This window comes from Carcharodon carcharias, chromosome 7 (genome assembly GCF_017639515.1).
Source record: "Carcharodon carcharias isolate sCarCar2 chromosome 7, sCarCar2.pri, whole genome shotgun sequence".
Taxonomy (NCBI): domain Eukaryota; kingdom Metazoa; phylum Chordata; class Chondrichthyes; order Lamniformes; family Lamnidae; genus Carcharodon; species Carcharodon carcharias.
In genome coordinates this window covers 154,491,386-154,504,898 of record NC_054473.1, presented here as the reverse complement: position 1 = coordinate 154,504,898, position 13,513 = coordinate 154,491,386, and the positions used below count along the sequence as shown (strand labels likewise).

Here is a 13,513-nt window from a genome sequence, read left to right as displayed (position 1 = left end):
GTTCAAATGTTCAGAATGTAATTACAGTAATTTTTCAGATCACATGGAGCTACAGGGTGCTTCAGGAAGATGAAGAATAGTAATCCTGTTTCATGAAGCATTTAAAGATCAATTTTCTCGAGAGTTTTACAATACATGAAAAATTATCTCAATCGTAGGTGGGTAGAGGATAAATTGGTGAGGTGGGTAGATAAGTAAGTGGGTAGGGGGTGGGTGGGTGAGTAGGTAGTCAGGTCGAAGGGTAGTTGAGTCAGGTTTAGAGGGTAGTCAGATTGGATCGTGAGGGTAGTCAGCTGATCAGGGGTGAGTCAGGAGATCAGGGAGTTGTCGGAGGGGAAGGGCAGGTGGTAATCAGTGGGTCAGGAGGATAGTCAGGCAGTCAGCGGGGAGTAGTTGAGAGGATAGTCAGCTGGTCAGGGGGCAGTTGGATGGTCAGAGGGGGTAGTCAGGGGGTTCAGAGGCAAGTCGGGTGGTCTGAAGGTAGTCAAAGGGTGAGGAAGATAGTCGGGGATCGGGGGCAGCTGGGGAGTCAGGAGGGGAGTCTGAGAGGTGTCAGGGGGCCAAAAGGGTAGTTGGATGGTTGGGGGTAGGTGATGTAGTTGTGTAGTTACCCAGGAGTTAGATTAGGTTTTAATCTGTCTAACATTTCCTGGGTAACAATTCATGTAGTTATTGTATTGTTGTCTGAAGTCTCAGACTTTAACTCAGAGTTAGAGACATTTGCGAAGGGTCCTGGGGAGCAGGGGAATTGCCAATCAGGAGTTCAAACTTCCCGGGCAGTTCCCATGGAGGTTCCCGTGTTAGGACTTCAGCAAGGTCATGATACACATCTGAGGCATATGTCCTGTCTCCTACAATTCAGAGACCGGAAGATTTGGTCCATTGTTTTAGGTGACTTTGTTGTTGTTAGGGAAATACATTTATTCAGTATTATCCTTTTCTGTTTCTGTAAAAATTGCCATGTCTTTTTTCATTTCCCATTGTATCGTTTATTTTTTACATTCTTTGCATTGTGTGAAGAGGAACAAGAATGTATTTAATGATACGAATGTAGATGCAAGGGTTAATTTAATTAGATGAACTTATTAATGAAATTTTATAGAGTCATAACAATATTGTATTGTCAACAGTTGAAAAATAGGTGCTCCTGATAATTTGAATGCTTAGTTTGAGCACATGATTGTAATGAAAGTTGTTGAATTCTATCTCCCCTTTTCTAAAATAGAACCTTCTGATCGCTGAGTGCTGAAGTATTATTTTAAAAATTTCATGCATTTTAATATTGTTTCCAGCATCTAGTATAAGAAAAAATTTATGCTCAGAAGCAGAGTCTAAAGCAAAACTCTGCAGGTTAATTTTGTATCAGTTCCATGTTGCAGCGTGAAGTGCAAGGCATTTAAGGACTTTGGTGGTTTGTGTTAAGTGAGCTGTTTTGAAAATTGTTTCCTGCAGGAGACAGTTGTTAATTTTCTACCAAGTAAGACGTCACACAAACTTACGGATTTATTTCACAAATACAATTCTAGTATTTTTTTATGTTAAATATATTATTTTGTAGTCAGACGGTCAGTTTAACATTTTGCTGTTAAAAGAGCATTAGTTACTTGAAAACGTATTTTTGACAAGCTTATTTGTTTGGGGAGAAAGAGAGACCAGATATGTCATGAGCAATTTTTGGTGCAAGAGCTCCCCAAGTAGTGATGAGACAATGCAATTTATGTTAGAGTATTGTGTATTTGTACACTTAGAAATGTAAACCAAGAAAAAAATTGCCAGACCTTTTCCTTGAAGATTATGCTGTTTTCAGTGTACGTGTTATAATTTGAGCAAACAACAAATGGCAGGGAAAGAAATAGTATTCTGACTTTACTTATTCTGTTTAATTGTGTTTCACTGACATTCCAAGAATTACCATTAGTGCGCAGATTTATTATTCCTCATGCTCATTTTAGTAAAATCAAATTACTGTTAATCTACATGAAGCAAAAAACTGTAATAAACCCAGCAGTGACACTCAGAGGTGACACTACAACTAACAGAGGTTCTAAGTACCATTTGAACATTGTCAAATCTCTTAACCTTTGAAGGACAATAATGAGCAAAGGTTCAATCAAATTAAGTTCTATCAGTATTAGCAGGAGTACCCAAATTTTGGAGAAATAATCATAACATCTAAGTTCAATTTAATGCAAACATGAAAGATCTTGCAGAAATCAGATTATGTTCCCAGGTACCTAAGTTACACTTAAGATGGGAATTCCAACTTTGGCAAAAAGTATTGTTGGAGGTTTTCCTCTCATGATGAACTAAGGTATAAGTAGGATACTGCAGGCAATGGGGGAAATTTGAAGGAGGAAACAACCTCGAAATAATAGCTTATAAAAGAAGAATATGGGACCAGTTAGCTCAGTTGCCTAGATGGCTAACACATGGTTCTGATTAACGCCAACGGTGTGCGTTGATTCCCATTCTGGCTGAGATAGATTTGGGACCTGTCTCTTTGCCCTACCCCTGAGAATGGAAGGCAATGGCAAACCAACACTGACCAAAACTGCCAAGAAAATGGATCAGGATGAAGTATCGGCAGACAATGAGCCAAGGACCTGCCTTTGGCACTGCACACATATCATACTAAATAGAAGAATGTTTCTGGAGCATTAGTATGTTCAGATATATTTCAAAAGACAGTCCAAGAGTTTAGGGAGTTTACAGCAAAATGTGGAACAATGTAATTCGTTAAAGTAAGTTCAGAGAAACACAAGAAGAATATGATAATTGTATAAGCCTGTGACAGATGTTAACTAGAAGTTAAGAAAATGAGGCTACCGAATAATTGGAAAAAAAGACCAGACAATCTGCTGAAGGCATACCCTTGAGGCTTGAATTAGTGCACTGCACAGGAAGATGGAGCTCTTTTAACATAGTAATCAAACTGCTCTAGGATTAAAGAGGTTGTAGATTTTTCTGCCCATGTTGTCCAAGATATATACTAGTACAGGAGAAGCTTAAGTGCTACCTGTTATTTCACTACATAAACTGAAAGAGTACAACTTTACCAAGATTGTAACCCTGGAAACTGGGCTCTATTATATTTGACTGAACTACTGCTACATTACTATTATTCTGAAACCTATTTATTGTATTTTTGATGATTCTATTGACAATTATATTAATATTGACAATGCAGAAGTGGTGAAATAAAAATTGTTAGTAATATGCCAAACTATAATCTGTTTAGATCTTGGTATATTTGCGATGAACTGAAAGTCAAATGTGGCATGATCAATGCTATACTTAATTCATGCTTCATGCTTGAGCTATGGCTGAATCTTTCTGGTTTGATCCATTTACATAAGACAGCCCAAGAACAGAACTGGACATTGCAAATAAACAGCAAAGCCAAACCATGCACTATTATTTCCACATACAAAATTATTCCTGCTCCAAGATAATTTTCAGGCTTTAATATCTAAACATAAAAAAGTCAGGGCTGAAATAAAGCCACATGAACTCTCTCATCATATCAACCATTAAAATCAAATTGTATTAAAAGATTAATAGTTTGTTCACTTCCAACACAATGTATTGTTTGGGAGACAAGATGGAGTTTTATGCTCCAAAGGTTCTCAATTTAGGAAATTTCTACGATCAGCTAAGTTTGGGGAAATGCTAACTTGTGGTAAATACTTTGCCTTTTGGGATGGGGATGGATAGGCGGCCAGATGGTGTGGGAGGGAGGTGGGAAGGGAATTGAGGGATTGAGTTACTCAGCCAAATTTGTGCTTCTCTTAGTTGCTGGACTGAGAGCAGCATTGGCAGAGGATTAGCAGTATATTATCTAACCTACCTTTTGGTTGGGGAATGTTTTATGGCACAAGGGTATATAAAGAGGGGGCAGGAAGTAAATAAAAAATTGAGGTGTGAAATAAATAGCAATATTTAGAATACTTTTAGCCTAGGATCATTTAAATTTGAAAACAATTCTGACTTTCTAATGCGTACCATGACAGTTTATGGTTGTCTTCATATTAATTAGCATTCAGCTCATTCAGCTCAACCTGCATGACTTTGATGGCTCTTCTTGTGTTGCTAATTAAATTCATGGAGATGATAAAACTCTGGCTCCAAATTCAACACCATTTGTGGCCTGAAATCAGAACAGCTCACCAGGTGTGAAGATGTCATTGTCCACCCTCGAAACAAAGAGTGGAATCTTGTTGTGGCATGAGGGATCTTGTCTGCCGGCTGGAGAGCCGGGGAGAAACCCACAGTGCCTCTTTTTGGTAAGGCCTGCTGAACCACACAGCAATCAGGCAGGGACGAGGCCATCGATGGGCCTTCCCCTGGAATCATGACCCCAGAAACGCAAGTCCTGCTAATGAGAGCTACCAGCCAATCAGAGGCCAGCAGCTCTTGCGCTCAGCAGCACCAATGAGGAAGCCGTGACTGCTGCTGCCAGAAGGACACCTCCCAGACTCTCAGGTTCGTGAAGGACCTAGGCTACAGATAAGTAATGTGAGGGGGAGGTTTGTGGGGTGGGGGTGGTAGGGAGATATGGTCAGAAATAAGGCAGGGGGGTGTCTCTCAATGCCACCGCAACCTCCCACCGCCCCCCCCCCCCCCCCCTTTCCCACTGTCCAGTCCCCTTATCAGGCACTGATTGCTTTTCATCGAGGGACCCACCCCGATGTGACAAGTGGCCGCACAGTTTTACCCGTTGTGTATGTTGCATGGAGACAGGCCTGCTTGCAGCTGGGTTAATTCCAGTGGCGGTGTGGTGAGCCCTTAATCATTCATTGGTCACTTAAGGGCCTTAATCGGAGGAAAGAAGGTGGCAGGATTTGGGTGCACTACTACCCCACCTCCAGCAAGAGCAGAAGATTGCACCCAAAGTCTCCAAATTTCCAAACATGATTTGGCTCTTGCAGTGATACCCCAATGAGTCTCCATTGATATATTGAAATGGGGGCACTGCAGTTCCAAATTTCCTGCTTTTAACCTTGCAATGGATTAAGTTAGAATGAGAAATATAAGGTGCAGCTGTGTCAGCTAAAACTGGCAGGAGTCAGAAGTCTTTTGAGCCTTGAAGGCACTTAAAAGTTCAAATGTGCAACTGGGGTCAACCTCAGGAGTGTTTTTTGCTTTATTTTTGAGCAATGACAGCTTTGGATCTCTTTCTGACCATCTCAGACTGTGTGAAACCACTGGGAAAATTTGGCCATTCCGCCACTACAGTGCAAGCTTCTCAGGGGCCGTTCTTAGGCATTTCTGTAGGCAGTTCAATGGCATTTCTTAACATATCTTTTTAAGCCATTATCTTAGAGGAGGAGGAACAGACAAAAAAAAGCAAACTGAAGCAGCATTTAAGGAGGATGCATTCCAACATATTACTCCCACCATCCTCCCAAAGAATATTGAGAAAACACAGGTCCTTTGAAGACATTGGTAGGGATATGTGTGCTGGGAGATTGCACTTCACCGAAGAGAGAAAAGGCCAGCTCTGTCACCTGGTTCATGAGGACCTGCAGCACCATTGTCCATGCCTATAAAGGTCACAACAACATTCAACTTATGGCACAGGATCATCTCAGGCAGTGACGCCAATCGATGTGCACCAGCCAGGGGTGCTACCCAGGCAGGCATATATCCAGTTGCTGGTGCTCTTTTCTGCAGAGTTGGGGAATTTATCCAGTTTGGCATCACAGAAAGGCAGCAAAGCAATAGAGCTATTGTTTTGCTGCTCCTATGGTTAACTTTCTCAACAGAAAGGAACTTCCTCTTTCTGTTTGGCTAGATTGCATGTAGCAACAGGCAAAAAATCCTAGACATTAATACAAGATTTTCTGAAAGTAGTCTTGATACACTCATTCTTTAAAATTGAACCATCCCTTTTCAAAGGAGAAAATCATGTTAACAGATGGCTTCTATTACTGTTCCCATAGATAATGACCTTTCTCAGAGCTACAAAGGAGTGCTATGATAAGACACATGCCTCAAACACTGAGGACTGTTGGAAATATTAAAGTGATGCTTTTGCTGACCTACAGGTAAGGAGAGGCTGTGAAATATTCTTCAGCTCATGTGTCCGTACATCTGTGGCTTCCTATGTCTCATACAATGTTGCAACCCAAAGGCTTGGATTGGAACATCTTGTCTTAGTGGCCCTAGCTGCTTTGAAGGCAGAAGGACATAAGGAGAGCATCAGAGTGATTTGATCGCTGCTGCAAGAAGCATCCGAACACAACTAATCATCGAAGTATTCTCATCTCTTTAACAATCACCACTGCCTTAACTCCTTCACTCCACCTTCAAATAAAGGACAAAAACTTCAATCCAGCAGTTTCATCAGGCCTCATGCAACTCCTCATTGGAAAAATTACTTTGGAACTGATCCTTCCCACTCCCAGAGACATATATAAGTGAGGTGAAGGCTATTAATTAAATTGCTCACCACTAATGAAACTGCTGATCGGCCAGTGAGGTAATAAAATAGAATCAAACAATGCAGCAGACTCTCACAGACGGCTGACATATGCCTTCTGTTTCCAGCAAGCAACACTTGCTTTTCAGTCATTATTGTAGTCTGACTTCATGCCTGATTTGAATGATAGCAGAGACAAAACAGAAAAAAAGGGATAAAAATGCATAAGCAAGAATAAGAAAAAGGAAGATAAAAATAGAATGAAAAAAATGTTAAACAAAAAATAAGTAAAGCAGCAGGAGAAAATTAAGGAGCTGAGAAAGGTGAGCCTGGTGAAAAACATAGGGAGGTATATTGTTCAAGGGCTCCAAGAAATGTAAAATAGATAGGGAGTTGGACATATTGCTTAATTATGGTTTAACTTTACCAGTTCTGTAGTTGCAGAACAGTAATTGGATCACTGCTCCAAAAGTTGGCTTTGCTTCACTATAAACAAGTTATAGCAATGCAAAATCTGCAATGAGTATAAGATGAATGCTTTGAAAACTGTTTTCTCAATTCTATCGAAAAACTTAAATTTCCAGCTCTAGATCAATATTGTCTCTGGTGTTTTGGAATTCATTTTGTGTGGGCCTCACTTCAGAATATAAACATCTTGAATGCATACTGAATATTAACACCTCCGTGGAGTGTTATGGTATTACACAATCAAGCTGCTCTTCTTTTGATTAAATATTAAACCAGGCTTCCCTTATGCTACTGATAGAATACAATATAAATCTCTTGTCAATATTCACAGATCCCTAGCTAATATCTCCCAGGACATACCTTCGTTACACAGTATGGAATCCAGGACCATAATTTGAACTCTATTAGAACATAGATTGTGCACCGTGATCAGTCTTCTGTGCTATGTTTTAAAGATTAATTGCCTTAGTTAATAGTTAACAGACTGGAAAAACATTTTTTAACATACTGACCATTGCCTGGGTGTTGGGTAGATGGTGAGAACTCTTTGGCAGTGATCCTGGCAAGCTGCGCTTCATCCTGAGCTTTTTGAGCAGCTGTTTCAGCCACCTCCGATTTTGACTTAGCGTGAGATGTTCTGTATAAGGAACATGAAGCAATAAAACTCTTTAGAGAAGTGACAAATACATCTGACAATTTATAAAAAGTACAACACCACTGTGTCCAGCCTATAGCATTCATTCATCATGTTGAACTTAAGAGCATACTGCAGGCAAATTCCATATTTGGTGATCATTCTTGTTCCCATCTTAAATAAACAGGAAGCTGGGCCATTCAGCCCTTGTTATGATAAACCCGAAAAACTATGCTCTTAACCTCTTAATAGTTTTCCTTGCTTTCTATATCAAAAGTTAGATTACAAAATATCTCCATTTTTTTGTTACTAAATTCCCAATTCTGGATCTAACACCTGATAAATCCTGAAACACTCAGGAACAAATTGCATTGGCATTTAAACAGTTCTACTGCCTCTGACTAAAACTGCAAGACTACCCTTAAAATTGAATTTTTTGCTTTTCCAATAAGATGATTTTGAGAAACAATGATGGAGTTATTTCCCTGAAAAGTCAAATCCATCTTTTAATAAGAAGATAATAATTCAAGAATGTATTTTTTAAAACATTTTCCATTTCATAAATTTTCCTTGAGAAAGGGTGTACTGACACCATTATATAGTTTGGGTAACAAAAATATATGCACGAAGTTAGTTTATTCTCCAAATTATATGTGCAGTCCAGGAAAACTGGCACCTTCATGTCTTATTTGAAAGAGCGGGAGAAAAATCATCTGAAATTTGATATTTAGTTCTGGAACTTGGTTAAAACAAAGAAAGATGTTTTATTTTGCTCATCTGCTTAAGTGAAGATTAATGTCCTATCATGCGCTGTATATCATAGCCACATTATACTTGCACATTAGACTATTCTCTTGCCAGTGCCAGTGATATGATTCCGTGAAGGGCTCTGGAAGCTCAAGTAGACATTATATAGATAATCATTGGTTTGCAGCAGCATTTTTGCATCTGAATTTTCACAACATCAAAAGGAGCAAAAATCTCTCCAATACTAAGAACAAAATCCAAAAAATCTGCATTGAAGCAAAGTCAAAGTATTCAATTAATGATTGACCAACAGGGCCTCAAATTTAACATAACTACCATCCTGTGTGTTAAACACACCTCTTCTTCCAATGTCCAATTTTGCATTGATTTTTAGAGTAAAGGGTGATATGTTAATTACGATTTTCAAGGTTGTTTTAATTATCATAACATATTTTCTGTACTGTGACTGTTGATGGAAGGCTTGATTTTGCTTTTTCTCTCCATTTCCTTTTTACCCTCACTCAAAATCTTTAATTTCACAACAACTTGCCAATCAGTAAAATAAAAAGGACAAACTGTAAATGATGGAAATCTGAAATAACAATGGACAACTCCAGGTACATATCTTTCATGAGAACAGGTGAAGGGCCCATGCCAGAAACTTCATAAGCTGTCTTATCTTCACAGATCCTAACTGACCTGCTGTGTATCTCCAGCACTTTATTTTAATTTCAACCTTCCAACCAGGACAGCTTGAGAGTGAAATTATAAGCTCGACCCCACAGCTATGACCCCTGGGCCTTTTTGACCAGTCAAGCAGGAGGAGAAGCAGACACCTGTTTGATATCAGGAGCAGGATTTTGTTTCATGGGTGGGTGCCTCGATATCGTGGTCAAATGGGGGTCCCAACCGCGCACTGTGCCAATCCAACATGGATTGGCTAATTAGTGGCCGGAGGCTGTGTTTACTGTCCAATTAAAGGTAGTGGGTGGATTCTCAAAGCTGGGGGGCTAATAGAAAGTTCTCCAGCATAGAAGGAGCAGCTGCCTGCCATTGCAGGGAAGGAAGAGAGAGGGTGCCTCCATCCTGAGGCACCTTCTTAACAACTTTTTAAAATTTTAAATGGAAAATGGCCACAGTTGCCGTGTCACCATTGTGGAGGAATTCATTCTGCATTGCGGCCTAGGTGGGCAAGGTGGGGGAGTTTAAAAGCATCCTGCAGAGTCAGCCCACCCCCGCATCCCTGTCTGCTGCTTCTAGGCAGCTGCTGTACTCCTGGTGCTGGGCCCACTGGCCAACTGGAAAATTCCTTGCTTGGCCTTTAAATGATCTTAAATTACCCACCGCTTGCAGGCGTGAAATCACATGCCCATCAGCCTCTGTCCCCACCCCCCATATCAGGGCAAAAGTTCTGTCTCAGATAACTGCAAGGTTGAAGTAAAGTAGGCTAGAGTACCAGCCCCTGTTGAGTGTGTGCCTGAGATGTCCAAATAATGGGAGTTTATATGTGTCTTCATTTAGGCTTGACAAAGTGAAGCACGATAGTGCTAGAAATTGCCTATCTTTATGCTTTAAAGTTAATGCAAAATTCAAACTGTGCATGTCGGCTATGGCTCCGTTGGTAGAACTCTCACCACTGAGTCAGAAGGCCGAGGGTTCAAGTTACATTCCAGAGATCTGGGCACTAAAAGACTGATACTCCAGTTCAGTATGAGGCAATGCTGCACTGTTGGAGATGTTGGATGAAATGTTAAATCAGGGTCCTGTTAGCTCTCTCAGGTTAACATAAAAGATCGCGTAGCATTATACCGAAGAAGAGCAGAGGAGTTATACCTGATGACTTGGCCATTATTCATCTCTCATTATTTGGTCATTATCAAATTGCTCACAATCCAATGGGCCTTGTTGTGTACAAATTAGTTGCTGCATAGCCCACATTACAACAGTGATTAAACTTCTGAAGTACTTCATTGGTTATAAAGCACTTTGGGGTAATCCTGAAGTTATGAAAGGTGCTATATAAATGCAAGCTTTTCCTTTTCCTTTATCAATCGCTCATATGATGTATCGATAGGGTGAAATGCCAATCACCAGTCTTGTTGCCCAAGCAATTAATCAGGACCCAAACTTTAGAAAAAACTTTTTTCCATGAGAAAGGTATCTGCTTTGACCAAACTCCACCTTTGTGCCCACTCAGGGCAACGTTGTTGACATTTGTTATCACCTCACTGCTGTCAGACTGCCCACCTGACCCAGGCACAGAAAGTTAGAACTTCCTTCAGCTAAACACTGGATAGTCTGAAGCTATTGCTAACAGGCCCTGGCAGAAACTGCACATCTTTGCTCCCCATTCCATCCCCCTCCCCAACCATTTGTTCAGGTTGTATCAGATTATGCAGAACCTTCATATCCTATTTGATGCAGAGCTGAGCTTCAAAATTACATTATCAAACACCAAGGGCTGACTTTTCTGGTTGCCGGGGTGGGTGGAGGTGTGGAGTGCGGGTGGGCGTGGACCCAATTGCCGTTCGCGATTGGATCTGCACCGCCATTTTATGCAGGCGGGCTAATTAAGGCCCACCCAGCGTGCTTCATGACTCCCATGCATAGCGGGAGTGGGTGGGCAGCAGCGGGCGGGCTCAGCCCAGCGGGTCCTATGGCGACCCAACGGCCTGTATAAAGGAAGACCCTGGCAACCTTGTAAAGGCTGCTCACAATGGCTGGGCGAAGGTCTCTGCAGAGGGGCAATGGAGGTTATGCAAGTCCGGAAGGTAGGCCATCGGGGCAGGGTAGGGCAGGGGGCCAGTGTGCCCCTCGTTTTTCAGGTGACTGCCTTGCTGCCCTCCTCCAGGCAGTGGCAGCACGGGGAGAGGTGCTGGTTCCCCAGGATGGGAGGAGGAGGCCCCCCCACATGATGAAACCTGCCTGGGAGGAGGTGGCGAGCTCCCGGGACGTGGTGCGGCACAACTGGATCCTGTGTCACAAGCGCTTCAATGACGTTGCACTCTGGAAGGGTGAGGACAATGTTGGTATTGGTCACTTAACCTGCAGGTCGGCTTCCACCCTGCTGCACCCCCCCCCCCTCCCCCCGCCACCAAGTCTGAGTGTAGTGACTGCGTTAAATCATTGACAGCATGTGCTCTTTGCTGGGTGGGCCAGCAGATATTGCCCCTGCCGAGGTCACCCTGAGAGGGTGGTGATGTGATGGGTCCTACGCCTGCAGCATGTGGCACACTGAGACCCACATGACTGTTTTGGGGGCAACCTGGAGGAGCAGCACCTAGGCACAAGTGTTACAACTCCAGGACATGTCGAAGTCAGGGTGATGACATGCTGGGAGGGGAGATTCAAGGTGGCGTGGCAATAAACCATCTGCTGCCCTCTGCGCTCCACGTGCTTGCGCCTTCTTTTTGCTATGGCAGGATATGCCGTGTGGTGCTTACTGTGATGTAGGCAGCATGTGACCGGGGTGGGTGGGGGGTGTTGGGGGGTGGGGAGCAGGCCTAGCATCTTTGTGTGAGTGTTTGGCAGCAGCGGGGTGAGGAGGCACTGGAGCCCTGATATGTCCCACTCCGGTTGGTGTGGGCTGTGCACGAAGATTGCACAATTTGCATAATCAATGCTCTTCTCTCATTTTCAGCAGAAGAATGCTCATAACGCTGCAGAGTGTGTGAGGACTGGCGGTGGCCAGGCACAGTTAGCCATTCTCAACTGGTTTGAGCAGGAGGCCCTGGATTTGGAGAGGCGCCATGCGCCCAGGTCCACTGGTGTCAGTGAGGCTGGGGTGCCACAGCCAGGTATTTATGCCCAGCAGTGAGGTCAGCATTGTTCTCCCAACAGACATTGCAGTGCTGAATGTCAAGTGATTTAATTTTGCAACATGGCTTGACCATTGCTTATGGAAGGATGAGCACATAATGATCCGGGGGACAGGGATGTACTTTGTCATTGTCTCCACGTTAACTTCTAGCATCAGCGGAGCAGGGCCGGGAGGAGGAGCAGGAGAGGCCCCCTCTCACACCTGAGGGTCCTGAAGTCTCACCAGTGTCACATCATCTGTGCCAGGCAGGCACCAGCACAGATGCTAGCACCTCAGTGGGAGTTAGAACATCAGCTAGTGTCCCGAGGCACAGCGGTGAGGGCACTTCACAGTCACTGGAGGAACTGGCAGAGACAGAGAGTGCCAATGGTGCCAACAGTCGGAGGACTGCAGGGGACCAGGCACATGCTCAGTCGGTGCCTGATGATGTGCCTCTGGAGTCATCCACAACGCAGCAGGGGCATGAAATGCGGCCGGGTGTGTTGGAGCATCTGGGGGAGATACATGAGGCAATGCTTGGCTTGGTCTCCGTGGTGGAGGAGTCTACATGGACACTCGCCAAAACAATGAGCCACATGTCTGAGCGCCATGCATCCTCCATGGAGAGAGTGGCGGCTCTCATAGAAAGGCTCCCCCAGGAGACCCATCAGGGCTTCCTGGGGATGCGCTCTGACCAGCAAGCCCTCACATCGGCATTGACCTCAGCTGGTCAGTGCCAGTGTGGGAGATGGTCTGGGCACCAATTCTCCCAGCTCAGTGCCCGTCCATCCACAGTGAGCAGGGAGGTCCGAAGTGACCTCACGTTGGCGCAGCTGCTGCCTGTCATCTCTGTGGGCACCTCAGGGTGCTCCGGATGAGGGTACCAGATCCTCCGCCCCTCTCCCGGTGACCGCTTCATCCAGTGAGGCTGCGACGACTGGGGAGTTGCCAGCTGGGGAACTAGCAGCTCCCTCCCAGGCGGAGCCAGCACAGGCTCCACATGCCAGATGACCACCACCAAGGTCATCGAGGCCAACAGGACATCAGAGTCAGCAGGCTGTCTCAGATGCCACTCCTAGCAATGGAGCAACACCAAGACGTAGCACCCAGAAATGTAAACATAAGGCACATTAAGCACACCATGGGTTTATCACTGGTGCTTTTGTGTTGACCCGAGATGAGGTCTTTATGATATGCTTTGAATTGGAACACCAGTGTCATTTTTTTGGCTTAAGTTTCTTTGCCTGTGATTTTAAATTCAGACATGTGACCATGGCTGAGGGTGCCTCTTTTCTTCTGCATGTGCTTGCTTTCCAAAAATGTTATGAGTGCTTTGTGGGAAATTCAGTTTTACTAACAAGGCCCTTAGTCACTGTTCCTAACCTGGCAGATTTGGCACTTAGGTATCGAGTATGTAGCCTACTGCCCAGGCTTGTCTCGGAGG

The 13,513-nt window shown here is 43.7% G+C and overlaps 1 protein-coding gene across 1 annotated transcript in view; it reads right to left on the bottom strand.

Annotated features, from left to right (window-relative positions):
* The window catches only part of jph3b (junctophilin 3b), a 175,165-nt gene that overhangs the window by 21,788 nt on the left and 139,864 nt on the right, over positions 1 to 13,513 (bottom strand). Inside the window, exon 3 of the mRNA XM_041192104.1 lies at positions 7,402 to 7,526. Coding sequence (XP_041048038.1) covers positions 7,402 to 7,526 — 125 coding nt within the window. The remainder of the gene's footprint in view (positions 1 to 7,401; positions 7,527 to 13,513) is intronic.